The sequence below is a fragment of the Petromyzon marinus genome, chromosome 77, assembly GCF_048934315.1.
Source record: "Petromyzon marinus isolate PM22_M1 ecotype Great Lakes invasive population chromosome 77, UKy_Petmar_22M1.pri1.0, whole genome shotgun sequence".
Taxonomy (NCBI): Eukaryota; Metazoa; Chordata; class Hyperoartia; order Petromyzontiformes; family Petromyzontidae; genus Petromyzon; species Petromyzon marinus.
In genome coordinates, this window is record NC_133743.1 from 1,511,777 (window position 1) to 1,530,718 (window position 18,942).

The following is an 18,942-nucleotide window of genomic DNA, read 5'->3' on the forward strand; positions in this document are numbered from 1 at the left end:
CACCACCTCCACCACCACCACCACCTCCACTACCACCTCCACCACCACCACCACCACCACCTCCACCACCACCACCACCTCCACCACCTCCACACCACCACCACCTCCACTACCACCTCCACCACCACCTCCACCACCACCACCACCACCACCTCCACCACCACCACCTCCACTACCACCACCACCACCACCTCCACTACCACCTCCACCACCACCACCACCACCACCTCCACCACCACCACCACCTCCACTACCACCTCCACCACCACCTCCACCACCACCACCACCTCCACTACCACCTCCACCACCACCACTACCACCACCACCACCACCACTACCACCACCACCTCCACCACCACCACCTCCACTACCACCTCCACCACCACCTCCACCACCACCACCACCTCCACCACCACCACCACCTCCACTACCACCTCCACCACCACCTCCACCACCACCACCACCTCCACTACCACCACCACCACCACCTCCACCACCACCACCACCTCCACTACCACCACCACCACCACCTCCACCACCACCACCACCTCCACCACCACCTCCACCACCACCACCACCACCACCACCTCCACCACCACCACCACCTCCACCACCACCTCCACCACCACCACCACCACACCTCCACCACCACACCACAACCACCACCACGTCTCACCACCACCACCACGTCTCACCGTGTGCGCTGACTCCCCATGGTGCTGCGTCGACGCTGCCGGCCCCACCGCTCCCCCTGCCCCGGCTGAGCCCCTCCCGGCCGGTGCCGTAAAGCCGCCACCACCACCACCACCACCGCCGGCACCGCCGGCACCACCGGTGGTCGCTTGCGACCCCCCAGATCGGGGGGCCGGGGCTTTGCGCTCCAGAATGTTCTTCTTGACCACCTGCAGAGCGGGGGGGGGGGGTGGGTCAGGATCCATCCACTGCTGCGTGTCTACGGTGAGTCTACGGTGGTAGTGGTAGTAGTGAAAGTAGTGGTGTAGTAGTGGTAGTGTAGTAGTAGTGGTAGTGTAGTAGTAGTGTAGTAGTAGTGGTAGTAGTGTAGTAGTAGTGTAGTAGTAGTGGTAGTAGTGTAGTAGTAGTGTAGTAGTAGTGGTAGTAGTGTAGTAGTAGTGTAGTAGTGGTAGTAGTAGTGGTAGTAGTAGTAGTGTAGTAGTAGTGTAGTAGTAGTGGTAGTGTAGTAGTAGTGTAGTAGTAGTGGTAGTAGTGTAGTAGTAGTGTAGTAGTAGTGGTAGTAGTGTAGTAGTAGTGTAGTAGTGGTAGTAGTAGTGGTAGTAGTGTAGTAGTAGTGTAGTAGTAGTGTAGTAGTGGTAGTGTAGTAGTAGTAGTGTAGTAGTAGTAGTGGTGTAGTAGTGTAGTAGTGGTAGTGTAGTAGTGGTGGTAGTAGTGTAGTAGTAGTGTAGTAGTAGTGGTGTAGTAGTAGGAGTAGTGTAGTAGTGGTAGTGTGGTAGTAGTGTAGTAGTGGTAGTGTAGTAGTAGTGTAGTAGTAGTGTAGTAGGTGTAGTGGTGTAGTAGTAGTAGTAGTGTAGTAGTAGCATAGTAGTAGTAGTGTAGTAGTGGTGTAGTAGTGTAGTAGTAGTGTAGTAGTAGTGTAGTAGTAGTAGTGGTGTAGTAGTAGTAGTGGTGTAGTAGTGTAGTAGTAGTGTAGTAGTAGTGTAGTAGTAGTGGTGTAGTAGTAGTAGTGTAGTAGTAGTAGTGTAGTAGTAGTGTAGTAGTAGTGGTAGTAGTAGTGGTAGTAGTAGTAGTGTAGTAGTGTAGTAGTAGTAGTGTAGTAGTGTAGTAGTAGTAGTGTAGTGTAGTAGTAGTGTGGTAGTGGTAGTAGTAGTGTGGTAGTAGTGTATTAGTAGTGGTAGCAGTAGTGTAGTAGTAGTAGTGTAGTAGTAGTGGTAGTAGTGTAGTAGTAGTAGTGGTGTAGTAGTAGTGTAGTAGTAGTGGTAGTGTAGTAGTAGTAGTGGTGTAGTAGTAGTAGTGTAGTAGTAGTAGTGGTGTAGTAGTAGTGTAGTAGTAATGTAGTAGTAGTGGTAGTAGTAGTGTAGTAGTAGTGTAGTGTAGTAGTAGTGTAGTGTAGTAGTAGTGTAGTAGTAGTAGTGTAGTAGTAGTAGTGTAGTAGTAGTAATAGTGGTAGTAGTAGTGTAGTAGTAGTGGTAGTAGTGTAGTAGTAGTGTAGTAGTGGTAGTGTAGTAGTAGTGTAGTAGTGGTAGTAGTAGTGTAGTAGTAGTGTAGTAGTGGTAGTAGTAGTAGTGTAGTAGTGGTAGTAGTAGTAGTAGTGTAGTAGTAGTGTAGTAGTGGTAGTAGTGTAGTAGTAGTGTAGTAGTAGTGTAGTAGTGTATTAGTGTAGTAGTAGTGGTAGTAGTGGTAGTGTAGTAGTAGTGTAGTAGTAGTGTTGTAGTGTAGTAGTAGTGTAGTAGTAGTGTAGTAGTAGTGTAGTAGTAGTGTTGTAGTGTAGTAGTAGTGTAGTAGTGGTAGTAGTGTAGTAGTAGTAGTGTAGTAGTAGTAGTGTAGTAGTAGTGTAGTAGTGGTAGTAGTAGTAGTGTAGTAGTAGTGTAGTAGTAGTGTAGTAGTAGTAGTGTAGTAGTAGTAGTAGTGTAGTAGTAGTGTATTAGTGTAGTAGTAGGGGTAGTAGTGTAGTAGTGGTAGTGTAGTAGTAGTGTAGAAGTAGTAGTGGTGGTAGTAGTGGTAGTAGTAGTAGTGGTAGTAGTGTAGTAGAAGTAGTGTAGTAGTGTAGTAGTATAGTAGTAGTGATAGTAGTGTAGTAGTAGTAGTGTAGTAGTAGTAGTGTAGTAGTAGTGGTGGTAGTAGTGGTAGTAGTGTAGTAGGAGTGGTAGTGGTAGTAGTGTAGTAATAGTAGTGTAGTAGTAGTGTAGTAGTGGTAGTAGTAGTGTAGTGTAGTAGTAGTGGTAGTAGTGTAGTAGTGTAGTAGTAGTCTAGTAATAGTAGTGGTGGTAGTAGTGTAGTAGTAGTAGTGTAGTAGTAGTAGTGGTAGTAGTAGTGTAGTAGTAGTGGTAGTGTAGTAGTAGTGGTAGTAGTAGTGGTAGTAGTGGTAGTAGTAGTGGTAATAGTAGTGTAGTAGTAGTAGTGGTAGTAGTAGTGTAGTAGTGGTAATAGTAGTGTAGTAGTAGTAGTGGTAGTAGTAGTGTAGTAGTGGTAATAGTAGTGCAGTAGTAGTAGTGGTAGTAGTAGTGTAGTAGTGTAGTAGTAGTAGTAGTGGTAGTAGTAGTGTAGTAGTAGTAGTGGTAGTAGTAGTGTAGTAGTGTAGTAGTAGTAGTGTAGTAGTAGTGGTAGTAGTAGTGTAGTAGTAGTAGTGGTAGTAGCAGTAGTGTAGTAGTGTAGTAGTAGTGGTAGTAGTAATGTAGTAGTGGTAGTAGTAGTGTAGTAGTGGTAGTAGTAGTAGTGGTAGTTGTGGTAGTAGTAGTGGTAGTAGTAGTGTAGTAGTAGTAGTGTAGTAGTAGTAGTGTAGTAGTAGTAATAGTGGTAGTAGTAGTGTAGTAGTGGTAGTAGTAGTGGTAGTAGTAGTAGTAGTGTAGTAGTGTAGTGTAGTAGTGGTAGTAGTATAGTAGTAGTAGTGGTAGTAGTGTAGTAGTAGTATAGTAGTAGTAGTGGTAGTAGTGTAGTAGTAGTGGTAGTAGTAGTAGTGTAGTAGTAGTGGTAGTAATAGTAGTGGTAGTAGTGTAGTAATAGTGTAGTAGTAGTGGTAGTATAGTAGTATAGTAGTAATAGTGGTAGTAATAGTAGTAGTGGTAGTAATAGTAGTGGTAGTAGTGTAGTAGTAGTGTAGTAATAGTGTAGTATTGGTTGTGGTAGTAGTGTAGTAATAGTAGTAGTAGTGTAGTAGTAGTGTGGTAGTAGTAGTAGTAGTCATAGTAGTAGTAGTAATAGTAGTAGTAGTGTAGTAGTAGTGTAGTAGTAGTGTGGTAGTAGTAGTAGTCATAGTAGTAGTAGTAGTGGTAGTAGTAGTGTAGTAGTAGTAGTATAGTAGTGGTAGTAGTAGTAGAGGTAGTGGTAGTCGTGTAGTAGTAGTGTAGTAGTAATAGTGGTAGTAGTGGTAGTAGTAGTGTAGTAATAGTAGTGGTAGTAGTGTAGTAGTAGTGTAGTAATCGTAGTGGTAGTAGTGGTAGTAGTAGTGGTAGTAGTAGTGGTAATAGTGTAGTAGTAGTGGTAGTATAGTAGTAATAGTAGTCATAGTGGTAGTGGTAGTAGTGGTAGTAGTAGTGGTAGTAGTAGTGGTAATAGTGTAGTAGTAGTGGTAGTATAGTAGTAATAGTAGTAATAGTGGTAGTGTAGTAATGAAGACCTTGAGGTCCCTGTTCTTCATGGGGACGTATCCCTCGCGCAGTAGTAGTAGTGTAGTAGTAGTGGTAGTGTAGTAGTGGTAGTGTAGTAGTAGTGTAGTAGTGGTAGTAGTAGTGGTAGTAGTAGTGTAATAGTGTAGTAGTAGAGGTAGTAGTCGTGGTAGTAGTGTAGTAGTGTAATAGTGGTAGTAATAGTGTAGTAGTGGTAGTAGTAGTAGTGTAGTAGTAGTGGTAGTAGTGGTAGTGGTAATAGTGGTAGCAGTAGTGGTAGTAGTAGTAGTGGTAGTAGTAGTAGTGGTAGTAGTGTAGTAATAGTAGTGGTAGTAGTAGTAGTGGTAGTAGTGTAGTAATAGTAGTAGTAGTGGTAATAGTAGTAGTAATGGTGGTAGTGGTAGCGGTAGTAATGAAGACCTTGAGGTCCCTGTTCTTCATGGGGACGTATCCCTCGTGTAGTAGTGGTAGTGGTAGTAGTAGTGTAGTAGTAGTAGTGTAGTAGTAGTAGTGTAGTAGTAGTAGTGGTAGTAGTAGTAGTGGTAGTAGTAGTGTAGTGGTAGTAGTAGTAGTGGTAGTCGTGGTAGTAGTAGTGTAATAGTGGTAGTAGTAGTAATAGTAGTAGTGGTAGTGGTAGTAATAGTAGTAGTGTAGTAGTGGTAGTAATGAAGACCTTGAGGTCCCTGTTCTTCATGGGGACGTATCCCTCGTGTAGTAGTAGTAGTGTAGTAGTAGTGTAATAGTTGTGGTAGTAGTGTAGTAATAATAGTGTAGTAATAGTAGCAGTAGTCATAGTAGTAGTGGTGGTAGTAGTGGTAATAGTGGTAGTAGTAGTGTAGTAGTGGTAGTAGTAGTGGTAGTAGTAGTGGTAATAGTGGTAGTAGTAGTAGTAGTGTAGTAGTGTAGTAGTAGTGGTAGTAGTAGTGGTAGTAGTGTAGTAGTGGTAGTAATAGTAGTAGTGGTAGTAGTAGTGTAGTAGTAGTGTAGTAGTAGTGATAGTAGTAGTGGTGGTAGTGTAGTAGTGTAGTAGTAGTGGTAGTAGTGGTAGTAGTAGTGGTAGTAGTGTAGTAGTGGTAGTGGTAGTAATAGTAATAGTGGTAGTAGTAGTGTAGTAGTGGTAATAGTAGTAGTGTAGTAGTGGTAGTAATGAAGACCTTGAGGTCCCTGTTCTTCATGGGGACGTATCCCTCGCGCAGTAGTAGTAGTGTAGTGGTAGTATAGTAGTAGTGTAGTAGTGGTAGTAGTAGTAATAGTAGTAGTGGTAGTAATAGTAGTAGTGGTAGTGTAGTAGTGGTAATAGTAGTATAGTAGTGGTAGTAATGAAGACCTTGAGGTCCCTGTTCTTCATGGGGACGTATCCCTCGTGTAGTAGTGGAGTAGTGTAGTATTGGTAGTAGTAGTAGTAGTAAGAGTGTAATAGTGGTAGTGGTAGTAATGAAGACCTTGAGGTCCCTGTTCTTCATGGGGACGTATCCCTCGTGTAGTAGTAGTAGTGTAGTAGTAGTGTAGTAGTAGTAGTGTAGTAGTGGTAACAGTAGTGTAGTAGTGGTAGTAATGAAGACCTTGAGGTCCCTGTTCTTCATGGGGACGTATCCCTCGTGTAGTAGTAGTAGTGTAGTGGTAGTAGTGTAGTAGTAGTGTAGTAGTAGTAGTGGTAGTAGTAGTGTAGTAGTGGTAATAATAGTATAGTAGTGGTAGTATTGAAGACCTTGAGGTCCCTGTTCTTCATGGGGACGTATCCCTCGTGTAGTAGTAGTAGTGTAGTAGTGTAGTAGTAGTGTAGTAGTGGTAATAGTAGTGTAGTAGTAGTGTAATAGTAGTAGTGTAGTAGTAGTGTAGTAGTAGTGTAGTAGTGGTAACAGTAGTAGTAGTGGTAGTAATGAAGACCTTGAGGTCCCTGTTCTTCATGGGGACGTATCCCTCGTGTAGTAGTAGTAGTAGTGGTAGTAGTAGTGGTAGTAGTGTAGTAGTGGTAGTGGTAGTAATAGTAGTAGTGGTAGTAATAGTAGTAGTGGTAGTAGTAGTAGTGTAGTAGTGGTAGTGGTAGTAATAGTAGTAGTGGTAGTAGTAGTAGTGTAGTAGTGGTAATAGTAGTGTAGTAGTGGTAGTAATGAAGACCTTGAGGTCCCTGTTCTTCATGGGGACGTATCCCTCGTGTAGTAGTGGTAGTATAGTAGTAGTAGTGTAGTAGTAGTGTAGTAGTGGTAGTGGTAGTAGTAGTGTAGTAGTGGTAATAGTAGTATAGTAGTGGTAGTATTGAAGACCTTGAGGTCCCTGTTCTTCATGGGGACGTATCCCTCGTGTAGTAGTAGTAGTGTAGTAGTAGTGTAGTAGTGGTAATAGTAGTGTAGTAGTAGTGTAATAGTAGTAGTGTAGTAGTAGTGTAGTAGTAGTGTAGTAGTGGTAACAGTAGTAGTAGTGGTAGTAATGAAGACCTTGAGGTCCCTGTTCTTCATGGGGACGTATCCCTCGTGTAGTAGTAGTAGTGGTAGTAGTGGTAGTAGTAGTGGTAGTAGTGTAGTAGTGGTAGTGGTAGTAATAGTAGTAGTGGTAGTAATAGTAGTAGTGGTAGTAGTAGTAGTGTAGTAGTGGTAGTGGTAGTAATAGTAGTAGTGGTAGTAATAGTAGTAGTGGTAGTAGTAGTAGTGTAGTAGTGGTAGTGGTAGTAATAGTAGTAGTGGTAGTAGTAGTAGTGTAGTAGTGGTAATAGTAGTGTAGTAGTGGTAGTAATGAAGACCTTGAGGTCCCTGTTCTTCATGGGGACGTATCCCTCGTGTAGTAGTAGTAGTGTAGTAGTAGTGTAGTAGTAGTAGTGTAGTAGTATAGTAGTAATAGTAGTAGTGTAGTAGTAGTGGTAGTAGTAGTAGTGGTAGTAGTAATAGTAGAAGTGGTAGTAATGAAGACCTTGAGGTCCCTGTTCTTCATGGGGACGTATCCCTCGTGTAGTAGTAGTAGTGTAGTAGTAGTGTAGTAGTAGTAGTGTAGTAGTATAGTAGTAATAGTAGTAGTGTAGTAGTAGTGGTAGTAGTAGTAGTGGTAGTAGTAATAGTAGTAGTGGTAGTAATGAAGACCTTGAGGTCCCTGTTCTTCATGGGGACGTATCCCTCGTGTAGTAGTAGTAGTGTAGTAGTAGTGTAGTAGTAGTGTAGTAGTAGTGATAGTAGTAGTGGTGGTAGTGTAGTAGTGTAGTAGTAGTGGTAGTAATAGTAGTAGTAGTGTAGTAGTGGTAGTAGTAATAGTAGAAGTGGTAGTAATGAAGACCTTGAGGTCCCTGTTCTTCATGGGGACGTATCCCTCGTGTAGTAGTAGTGTAGTAGTAGTGTAGTAGTAATAGTAGTAGTGTAGTAGTAGTGGTAGTAATGAAGACCTTGAGGTCCCTGTTCTTCATGGGGACGTATCCCTCGTGTAGTAGTAGTAGTGTAGTAGTGGTAGTAGTAGTGTAGTAGTGGTAATAGTAGTGTAGTAGTAGTGTAATAGTAGTAGTGTAGTAGTAGTGTAGTAGTAGTGTAGTAGTGGTAACAGTAGTAGTAGTGGTAGTAATGAAGACCTTGAGGTCCCTGTTCTTCATGGGGACGTATCCCTCGTGTAGTAGTAGTAGTGGTAGTAGTGGTAGTAGTAGTGGTAGTAGTGTAGTAGTGGTAGTGGTAGTAATAGTAGTAGTGGTAGTAATAGTAGTAGTGGTAGTAGTAGTAGTGTAGTAGTGGTAGTGGTAGTAATAGTAGTAGTGGTAGTAGTAGTAGTGTAGTAGTGGTAATAGTAGTGTAGTAGTGGTAGTAATGAAGACCTTGAGGTCCCTGTTCTTCATGGGGACGTATCCCTCGTGTAGTAGTGGTAGTATAGTAGTAGTAGTGTAGTAGTAGTGTAGTAGTGGTAGTGGTAGTAGTAGTGTAGTAGTGGTAATAGTAGTATAGTAGTGGTAGTATTGAAGACCTTGAGGTCCCTGTTCTTCATGGGGACGTATCCCTCGTGTAGTAGTAGTAGTGTAGTAGTAGTGTAGTAGTGGTAATAGTAGTGTAGTAGTAGTGTAATAGTAGTAGTGTAGTAGTAGTGTAGTAGTAGTGTAGTAGTGGTAACAGTAGTAGTAGTGGTAGTAATGAAGACCTTGAGGTCCCTGTTCTTCATGGGGACGTATCCCTCGTGTAGTAGTAGTAGTGGTAGTAGTGGTAGTAGTAGTGGTAGTAGTGTAGTAGTGGTAGTGGTAGTAATAGTAGTAGTGGTAGTAATAGTAGTAGTGGTAGTAGTAGTAGTGTAGTAGTGGTAGTGGTAGTAATAGTAGTAGTGGTAGTAATAGTAGTAGTGGTAGTAGTAGTAGTGTAGTAGTGGTAGTGGTAGTAATAGTAGTAGTGGTAGTAGTAGTAGTGTAGTAGTGGTAATAGTAGTGTAGTAGTGGTAGTAATGAAGACCTTGAGGTCCCTGTTCTTCATGGGGACGTATCCCTCGTGTAGTAGTAGTAGTGTAGTAGTAGTGTAGTAGTAGTAGTGTAGTAGTATAGTAGTAATAGTAGTAGTGTAGTAGTAGTGGTAGTAGTAGTAGTGGTAGTAGTAATAGTAGAAGTGGTAGTAATGAAGACCTTGAGGTCCCTGTTCTTCATGGGGACGTATCCCTCGTGTAGTAGTAGTAGTGTAGTAGTAGTGTAGTAGTAGTAGTGTAGTAGTATAGTAGTAATAGTAGTAGTGTAGTAGTAGTGGTAGTAGTAGTAGTGGTAGTAGTAATAGTAGTAGTGGTAGTAATGAAGACCTTGAGGTCCCTGTTCTTCATGGGGACGTATCCCTCGTGTAGTAGTAGTAGTGTAGTAGTAGTGTAGTAGTAGTGTAGTAGTAGTGATAGTAGTAGTGGTGGTAGTGTAGTAGTGTAGTAGTAGTGGTAGTAATAGTAGTAGTAGTGTAGTAGTGGTAGTAGTAATAGTAGAAGTGGTAGTAATGAAGACCTTGAGGTCCCTGTTCTTCATGGGGACGTATCCCTCGTGTAGTAGTAGTGTAGTAGTAGTGTAGTAGTAATAGTAGTAGTGTAGTAGTAGTGGTAGTAATGAAGACCTTGAGGTCCCTGTTCTTCATGGGGACGTATCCCTCGTGTAGTAGTAGTAGTGTAGTAGTGGTAGTAGTAGTGTAGTAGTGTTAGTAGTAATAGTAGAAGTGGTAGTAATGAAGACCTTGAGGTCCCTGTTCTTCATGGGGACGTATCCCTCGTGTAGTAGTGGTAGTAGTAGTGTAGTAATAGTAGTAGTGGTAATAGTAATAGTAGAAGTGGTAGTAATGAAGACCTTGAGGTCCCTGTTCTTCATGGGGACGTATCCCTCGTGTAGTAGTAGTGTAATAGTGGTAGTAGTAGTAATAGTAGTAGTGGTAGTAATAGTAGTGTAGTAGTGGTAGTAATGAAGACCTTGAGGTCCCTGTTCTTCATGGGGACGTATCCCTCACGTAGTAGTAGTGGTAGTAGTAGTGGTAGTAGTGTAGTAGTGGTAGTAATAGTAGTAGTGTAGTAGTAGTGGTAGTAATGAAGACCTTGAGGTCCCTGTTCTTCATGGGGACGTATCCCTCGTGTAGTAGTGGTAGTAGTAGTGGTAGTAGTAGTGTAGTAGTATAGTAGTAGTGTAGTAGTATTGGTAGTAATGAAGACCTTGAGGTCCCTGTTCTTCATGGGGACGTATCCCTCGTGTAGTAGTGGTAGTGTAGTAGTAGTGGTAGTAGTAGTAGTGTAGTAGTGGTAGTAGTATAGTGGTAGTGGTAGCAGTAGTGTAGTAGTAGTAATAGTAGTAGTAGTGGTAGTAATAGTGGTAGTAATGAAGACCTTGAGGTCCCTGTTCTTCATGGGGACGTATCCCTCGTGTAGTAGTGGTAGTGTAGTAGTAGTGGTAGTAGTAGTAGTGTAGTAGTGGTAGTAGTATAGTGGTAGTGGTAGTAGTAGTGTAGTAGTAGTAATAGTAGTAGTAGTGGTAGTAATAGTGGTAGTAATGAAGACCTTGAGGTCCCTGTTCTTCATGGGGACGTATCCCTCGCGCAGGGAGATGAGGACCGGTCCAGCGTCCCGTCCCTCAGCCCAATCCTCGGCCTCTAGGGGAGCCTCAGGGCCTGCCGTGTCTGGGTAGAGGTCATCCTGGAACAAGTCAGACTGGGGGGGGGGGGCACGGGGGGCACGGGGGGGCAGGGTCATGTCACTACGCCCTACATGACACACGACACTACTATACACTACACTATACACTACTACACTACATTATACACTACACTATACACGACACTATACACTACACTATACACTACACACTATACACTACATTATACACTACTACACTATACACGACACTATACACTACACTATACACTACTACACTACATTATACACTACACTATACACTACACTATACACTACACTATACACTACACACTATACACTACATTATACACTACTACACTATACACGACACTATACACTACACTATACACTACACACTATACACTACACTATACACTACATTATACACTACTACACTATACACGACACTATACACTACACTATACACTACACACTATACACTACACACTACATTATACACTACTACACTATACACGACACTATACACTACACTATACACTACCCTATACACTACACTACACATTATACTATACACTACACACTACACTACGCTATATACTACAATATACACTACATTATCCACTACAGCATAAACTACTATACACTACACATTACACTATACACTACTAAACACTACACACTACATTACTATACACTACACTATACACTACACTACACACTACACTCTATACACTACACTCTATACACTACACTACACACTATACTATACACTACACTATACACTACGTACACACACAGACGGCTTTACCTTGCGTGGCACCGTCATGATGATTGGCTCACACTTGCGTTCATGCAGCTTGTAGAACCTAACACAGTCACACACAGTCACACACAGTCACACAGTCAGTCACACACAGTCAGTCACACACAGTCAGTTACACCATCACACACACAGTCACACACAGTCAGTTACAGTCAGTCACACACAGTCAGTCACACAGTCAGTTACAGTCACTCACACACAGTCACACACAGTCAGTCACACAGTCACACAGTCAGTTACAGTCAGTCACAGTCAGTCACACAGTCACACACAGTCAGTTACAGTCAGTTACAGTCAGTTACACACAGTCAGTTACAGTCAGTCACACACAGTCAGTCACACAGTCAGTTACACACAGTCACACACAGTCAGTCACACACAGTCACACACAGTCACACACAGTCAGTTACACACAGTCACACACAGTCAGTCACACACAGTCAGTCACACACAGTCAGTCACACACACAGTCACACACACACAGTCAGTTACACACAGTCACACACAGTCAGTCACACACAGTCAGTTACACACAGTCAGTCACACACAGTCACACAGTCACACACAGTCAGTTACACACAGTCAGTTACACACAGTCAGTCACACACAGTCAGTCACACACAGTCACACACAGTCACACAGTCAGTCACACACAGTCACACACAGTCAGTTAAACACAGTCACACACAGTCAGTTACACACAGTCACACACAGTCAGTCACACACAGTCAGTCACTCACAGTCAGTTACACACAGTCACACAGTCACACACAGTCAGTTACACACAGTCAGTTACACACAGTCAGTCACACACAGTCACACACAGTCAGTCACACACACAGTCACACCATCACACACACAGTCAGTCACAGTCAGTCACACACAGTCACACACAGTCAGTCACAGTCAGTCACACACAGTTACACACAGTCAGTTACACACAGTCACACACAGTCAGTCACACACAGTCACACACAGTCAGTCACACACAGTCAGTCACACACAGTCACACACAGTCAGTTACACACAGTCAGTCACACACAGTCAGTTACACAGTCAGTTACACAGTCAGTTACAGTCAGTCAGTCACACACAGTCAGTTACAGTCAGTCACACAGTCAGTTACAGTCAGTCACACAGTCAGTCACACAGTCAGTCACACAGTCACACACAGTCAGTTACAGTCAGTCAGTTACAGTCAGTCAGTCACACACAGTCAGTTACAGTCAGTCACACAGTCAGTTACAGTCAGTCAGTCACACACAGTCAGTCACACAGCCAGTCACACACAGTCACACACAGTCAGTCACACACAGTCAGTCACACAGTCAGTCAGTCACACAGTCAGTCACACACAGTCAGTCACACACAGTCAGTTACACACAGTCACACAGTCAGTCACACACAGTCACACACAGTCACACACAGTCAGTCACACACAGTCAGTTACACACAGTCAGTCACACACAGTCAGTCACACACAGTCACACACAGTCAGTCACAGTCAGTCACACACAGTCAGTCACACAGTCAGTCAGTTACACAGTCAGTTACAGTCAGTCACACACAGTCAGTCACACAGTCAGTCACACAGTCAGTCACACACAGTCACACACAGTCAGTCACACAGTCAGTCACACAATCAGTCACACACAGTCAGTCACACACAGTCACACACAGTCAGTTACACAGTCAGTTACACCATCACACACACAGTCACACAGTCAGTCAGTCACACAGTCACACACAGTCAGTCACACAGTCAGTCACACAGTCACACAGTGAGTCAGTCACACAGTCAGTCACACCATCACACACACAGTCACACACAGTCACACAGTCAGTCAGTCACACCATCACACACACAGTCACACACAGTCACACCATCACACACACAGTCACACACAGTCACACAGTCAGTCAGTCGCACAGTCACATGTACAGTCACACAGTCACATGTACAGTCACGTGGTGGCTGTGTTGCTGGTGGTGGTGGTTGTCTGGCGGTGGTCGCAATGGAGGTCGTGGTTGTCTGGTGGTGCTGGTGGTGGTGGTGCTGGTGGTGGTGGTGGCGATGGTGGTGGTGGCGATGGTGGTGGCGGCGGCGGCGGTGCTGGTGGTGGTGGCGATGGTGGTGGTGGTGGCGATGGTGGTGGTGCTGGTGGTGGTGGTGGCGATGGTGGCGGTGGCGATAGTTGTGGCGATGGTGGTGGTGGTGGTGATGGTGGTGGCGATGGTGGTGGTGGTGGCGATAGTTGTGGCGATGGTGGTGGTGGTGGTGATGGTGATGGCGATGGTGGTGGTGGTGGTTGTGGCGATGGTGCCGATGGTTGTGGCGATGGTGGTGGCGATGGTGGTGGCGATGGCGGTGGTGGTGGCGGTGGTGATGGTGGCGATGGTGGTGGCGATGGTGGTGGCGGCGATGGCGATGGCGGTGGTGATGGTGGCGATGGTGGCGATGGTGGCGATGGTGGCCGTACCGAGCGATCTCACACTTGTTGACATCAAGGCCACGCTTGGGCATGAACCCCATGCCCCTCTGGGGGTCCTTGCTGCTGAAAACGTTCAGGAAGTGCACGTAGGGGGCCTCGTCCGTCACCTCGAAGTAGCGGATGCTGCTGTCACCCTGCACAACAACAACAATAGCGTACGGGGAGTGAGACACGGCGAGAGAGAGAGACACGGGGAGAGAGAGACACGGGGAGAGAGAGACACGGGGAGAGAGAGACACGGGGAGAGAGACGCGGGGAGAGAGAGAGACACGGGGAGTGAGACACGGGGAGAGAGAGAGACACGGGGAGAGAGAGACACGGGGAGAGAGAGACACGGGGAGAGAGACACGGAGAGAGAGACGCGGGGAGAGAGAGAGACACGGGGAGTGAGACACAGGGAGAGAGAGAGACACGGGGAGAGAGGCACGGGGAGAGAGAGAGACACGGGGAGAGAGAGACACGGGGAGAGAGACACGGGGAGAGAGAGAGAGAGATACGGGGAGAGAGAGAGACACGGGGAGTGAGACACGGCGAGAGAGAGACGCGGGGAGAGAGAGAGACACGGAGAGAGAGACATGGGGAGAGAGAGACATGGGGAGAGAGAGACATGGGGAGAGAGAGACATGGGGAGTGAGAGACACGGGGAGTGAGAGACACGGGGAGAGAGAGACACGGGGAGAGAGAGACACGGGGAGAGAGAGACACGGGGAGAGAGAGACACGGGGAGTGAGAGACACGGGGAGAGAGAGACACGGGGAGAGAGACACGGGGAGAGAGAGACACGGGGAGAGAGACGCGGGGAGAGAGAGAGACACGGGGAGTGAGACACGGGGAGAGAGGCACGGGGAGAGAGAGAGACACGGGGAGAGAGAGAGACACGGGGAGAGAGACACGGAGGGAGAGAGACACGGGGAGAGAGAGAGAGACACGGGGAGAGAGAGAGACACGAGGAGAGAGACACGGAGGGAGAGAGACACGGGGAGAGAGAGAGAGAGACACGGGGAGAGAGAGAGACACGGGGAGTGAGACACGGCGAGAGAGAGAGACGCGGGGAGAGAGAGAGACACGGAGAGAGAGACACGGGGAGAGAGAGACACGGGGAGTGAGAGACACGGGGAGAGAGAGACACGGGGAGAGAGAGACACGGGGAGAGAGAGACACGGGGAGAGAGAGACACGGGGAGAGAGAGACACGGGGAGTGAGAGACACGGGGAGAGAGAGACACGGGGAGAGGGAGACACGGGGAGTGAGAGACACAGGGAGAGAGAGACATGGGGAGAGAGACACAGGGAGAGAGACACAGGGAGAGAGAGACACGGGGAGTGAGAGACACGGGGAGAAAGAGACACGGGGAGAAAGAGACACGGGGAGTGAGAGACACGGGGAGAGAGACACGGGGAGACACGCGGGGAGACACGGTGAGAGAGAGACACGGGGAGAGAGAGACACGGGGAGAGAGACACGAGGAGAGAGAGACACGAGGAGAGAGAGACACGGGGAGAGAGAGACACGGAGAGAGAGACACAGGGAGTGAGAGACACGCGGGGAGAGAGAGACACGGGGAGTGAGACACGGGGAGAGAGACACGGGGAGAGAGAGACACGGGGAGAGAGAGAGATACGGGGAGAGAGAGACACGGGGAGAGAGAGAGACACGGGGAGAGAGAGACACAGGGAGAGAGAGACACGGGGAGAGTGAGACACGGGGAGTGAGAGACATGGGGAGTGAGAGACATGGGGAGTGAGAGACACGGGGAGAGAGACACGGGGAGTGAGTGGGTGAGTAAGTCTCACACAGGTAAACCACGCTGGTGAGTAGTTGGTGAGTAGTTGGTGAGTAGGTGGTGAGTAGGTGGTGAGTAGTTGGTGAGTAGGTGGTGAGTAGGTGGTGAGTAGTTGGTGAGTAGGTGGTGAGTAGTTGGTGAGTAGCTGGTGAGTAGGTGGTGAGTAGTTGGTGAGTAGGTGGTGAGTAGTTGGTGAGTAGCTGGTGAGTAGGTGGTGAGTAGGTGGTGAGTAGCTGGTGAGTAGTTGGTGAGTAGCTGGTGAGTAGGTGGTGAGTCGGTGGTGAGTAGGTGGTGAGTAGTTGGTGAGTAGGTGGTGAGTAGGTGGTGAGTAGCTGGTGAGTAGCTGGTGAGTAGCTGGTGAGTAGCTGGTGAGTAGCTGGTGAGTAGTTGGTGAGTAGCTGGTGAGTAGCTGGTGAGTAGGTGGTGAGTAGCTGGTGAGTAGGTGGTGAGTAGTTGGTGAGTAGGTGGTGAGTAGTTGGTGAGTAGCTGGTGAGTAGGTGGTGAGTAGGTGGTGAGTAGGTGGTGAGTAGTAGGTGAGTAGGTGATGAGTAGGTGGTGAGGAGCTGGTGAGGAGCTGGTGAGTAGGTGGTGAGTAGGTGGTGAGGAGCTGGTGAGTAACACTCACCTTCCCATACAGGTAAACCACGCTGGTGAGTAGCTGGTGAGTAGCTGGTGAGTAGTTGGTGAGTAGTTGGTGAGTAGGTGGTGAGTCGGTGGTGAGTAGGTGGTGAGTAGTTGGTGAGTAGGTGGTGAGTAGCTGGTGAGTAGCTGGTGAGTAGTTGGTGAGTAGTTGGTGAGTAGGTGGTGAGTCGGTGGTGAGTAGGTGGTGAGTAGTTGGTGAGTAGTTGGTGAGTAGGTGGTGAGGAGCTGCTGAGTAACGCTCACCTTCCCACACAGGTAAACCACGCTGGTGAGTAGTTGGTGAGTAGGTGGTGAGGAGCTGGTGAGTAACGCTCACCTTCCCACACAGGTAAACCACGCTGGTGAGTAGTTGGTGAGTAGTTGGTGAGTAGGTGGTGAATAGCTGGTGAGTAGCTGGTGAGGAGCTGGTGAGTAACGCTCACCTTCCCACACAGGTAAACCACGCTGGTGAGTAGTTGGTGAGTAGCAGGTGAGTAGCTGGTGAGTAGGTGGTGAGTAGCTGGTGAGTAGCTGGTGAGTAGGTGGTGAGTAACGCTCACCTTCCCACACAGGTAAACCACGCTGGTGAGTAGCTGGTGAGTCGGTGGTGAGTAGGTGGTGAGTAGGTGGTGAGGAGCTGGTGAGTAACGCTCACCTTCCCACACAGGTAAACCACGCTGGTGAGTAGCTGGTGAGTCGGTGGTGAGTAGGTGGTGAGTAGGTGGTGAGGAGCTGGTGAGTAACGCTCACCTTCCCACACAGGTAAACCACGCTGGTGAGTAGGTGGTGAGTAGCTGGTGAGTAGGTGGTGAGTAGGTGGTGAGTAGCTGGTGAGTAGTTGGTGAGGAGCTGGTGAGTAGTTGGTGAGGAGCTGGTGAGTAGCTGGTGAGTAGGTGGTGAGTAGTTGGTGAGTAGCTGGTGAGTAGGTGGTGAGTTGGTGGTGAGTAACGCTCACCTTCCCACACAGGTAAACCACGCTGGTGAGTAGCTGGTGAGTAGTTGGTGAGTTGGTGGTGAGTAACGCTCACCTTCCCACACAGGTAAACCACGCTGGTGAGTAGTTGGTGAGTAGCTGGTGAGTAGCTGGTGAGTAGGTGGTGAGGAGCTGGTGAGTAGCTGGTGAGTAACGCTCACCTTCCCACACAGGTAAACCACGCTGGTGAGTAGTTGGTGAGTAGGTGGTGAGTAGCTGGTGAGTAGCTGGTGAGTAGTTGGTGAGGAGCTGGTGAGTAGGTGGTGAGTTGGTGGTGAGTAGGTGGTGAGTAGCTGGTGAGTAGGTGGTGAGTAGTTGGTGAGTTGGTGGTGAGTAACGCTCACCTTCCCACACAGGTAAACCACGCTGGTGAGTAGGTGGTGAGTATCTGGTGAGTTGGTGGTGAGTAGCTGGTGAGTAACGCTCACCTTCCCACACAGGTAAACCACGCTGGTGAGTAGGTGGTGAGTAGGTGGTGAGTAACGCTCACCTTCCCACACAGGTAAACCACGCTGGTGAGTAGGTGGTGAGTAGCTGGTGAGTAGCTGGTGAGTAGTTGGTGAGTAGCTGGTGAGTAGCTGGTGAGTAGCTGGTGAGTAGGTGGTGAGTTGGTGGTGAGTAACGCTCACCTTCCCACACAGGTAAACCACGCTGGTGAGTAGTTGGTGAGTAGCTGGTGAGTAGGTGGTGAGTATCTGGTGAGTAGGTGGTGAGTAACGCTCACCTTCCCACACAGGTAAACCACGCTGGTGAGTAGGTGGTGAGTAGCTGGTGAGTAGTTGGTGAGTAGGTGGTGAGTAGCTGGTGAGTAGGTGGTGAGGAGCTGGTGAGTAGGTGGTGAGTATCTGGTGAGTAGGTGGTGAGTAGTTGGTGAGTAGCTGGTGAGTAACGCTCACCTTCCCACACAGGTAAACCATGCTGGTGAGTAGGTGGTGAGTAGCTGGTGAGTAGTTGGTGAGTATCTGGTGAGTAGGTGGTGAGTAGTTGGTGAGTAGCTGGTGAGTAACGCTCACCTTCCCACACAGGTAAACCACGCTGGTGAGTAGGTGGTGAGTATCTGGTGAGTAGTTGGTGAGGAGCTGGTGAGTAACGCTCACCTTCCCACACAGGTAAACCACGCTGGTGAGTAGTTGGTGAGTAGCTGGTGAGTAGGTGGTGAGTAGCTGGTGAGTAGGTGGTGAGTAGGTGGTGAGTAGTTGGTGAGGAGCTGGTGAGTAGTTGGTGAGTAGGTGGTGAGTAGCTGGTGAGTAGCTGGTGAGTAGGTGGTGAGTAGGTGGTGAGTAGTTGGTGAGTAGGTGGTGAGGAGCTGGTGAGTAGGTGGTGAGTATCTGGTGAGTAGGTGGTGAGTAGGTGGTGAGTTGGTGGTGAGTAACGCTCACCTTCCCACACAGGTAAACCACGCTGGTGTCGGCATCGTAGAAGGGCAGAAGAACGCCGTTGCTGGAGTCCATGTCCTGCTGGATCAGCGGCTCCTCCATGTTCGCCTGGGTCACGAGCACGGGGGTCACGGGGTCACGGGGTCACACGCACAAGGGTTACGGGGTCACACACACGGGGTCACACACACGGGGTCACGGCCACGGGGTCACACGCACGGGGGTCACGGGGGCACGCACGGGGTCATGAGGTCATGCACGGGGTCACGTGCACGGGGGTGTGTGTGTCTGCGTGTGTGTGTCTGTGTGTGTGTCTGTGTGTGTGTGTGTCTGCGTGCGTGTGAGTGTGTGTGTGTGACTGTGTGTGTGTCTGTGTGTGTCTGTGTGTGTCTGTGTGTGTGTGTGCGTGTGTGTGTCTGCGTGCGTGTGAGTGTGTGTGTGACTGTGTGTGTGTGACTGTGTGTGTGTGTGACTGTGTGTGTGTGTCTGTGTGTGTGTCTGTGTGTGTGTCTGCGTGTGTGT

The 18,942-nt window shown here is 47.6% G+C and overlaps 2 protein-coding genes across 2 annotated transcripts in view; both read right to left on the reverse strand.

The window, feature by feature from the left end:
- Positions 1-18,942, reverse strand: part of LOC116958441 (branched-chain alpha-ketoacid dehydrogenase kinase) — a 175,865-nt gene that overhangs the window by 55,960 nt on the left and 100,963 nt on the right. The window lies entirely within an intron of this gene.
- LOC116958437 (coronin-1B-like) overlaps positions 1-18,942 on the reverse strand; it is a 54,535-nt gene that overhangs the window by 1,817 nt on the left and 33,776 nt on the right. Inside the window, exons 7-11 of the mRNA XM_032981036.2 lie at positions 18,424-18,528; positions 13,656-13,801; positions 11,161-11,218; positions 10,257-10,406; positions 696-902 (exon numbers count right to left, since the gene is read on the reverse strand). Of these exons, the coding sequence (XP_032836927.2) occupies positions 696-902; positions 10,257-10,406; positions 11,161-11,218; positions 13,656-13,801; positions 18,424-18,528 (666 nt within the window). The remainder of the gene's footprint in view (positions 1-695; positions 903-10,256; positions 10,407-11,160; positions 11,219-13,655; positions 13,802-18,423; positions 18,529-18,942) is intronic.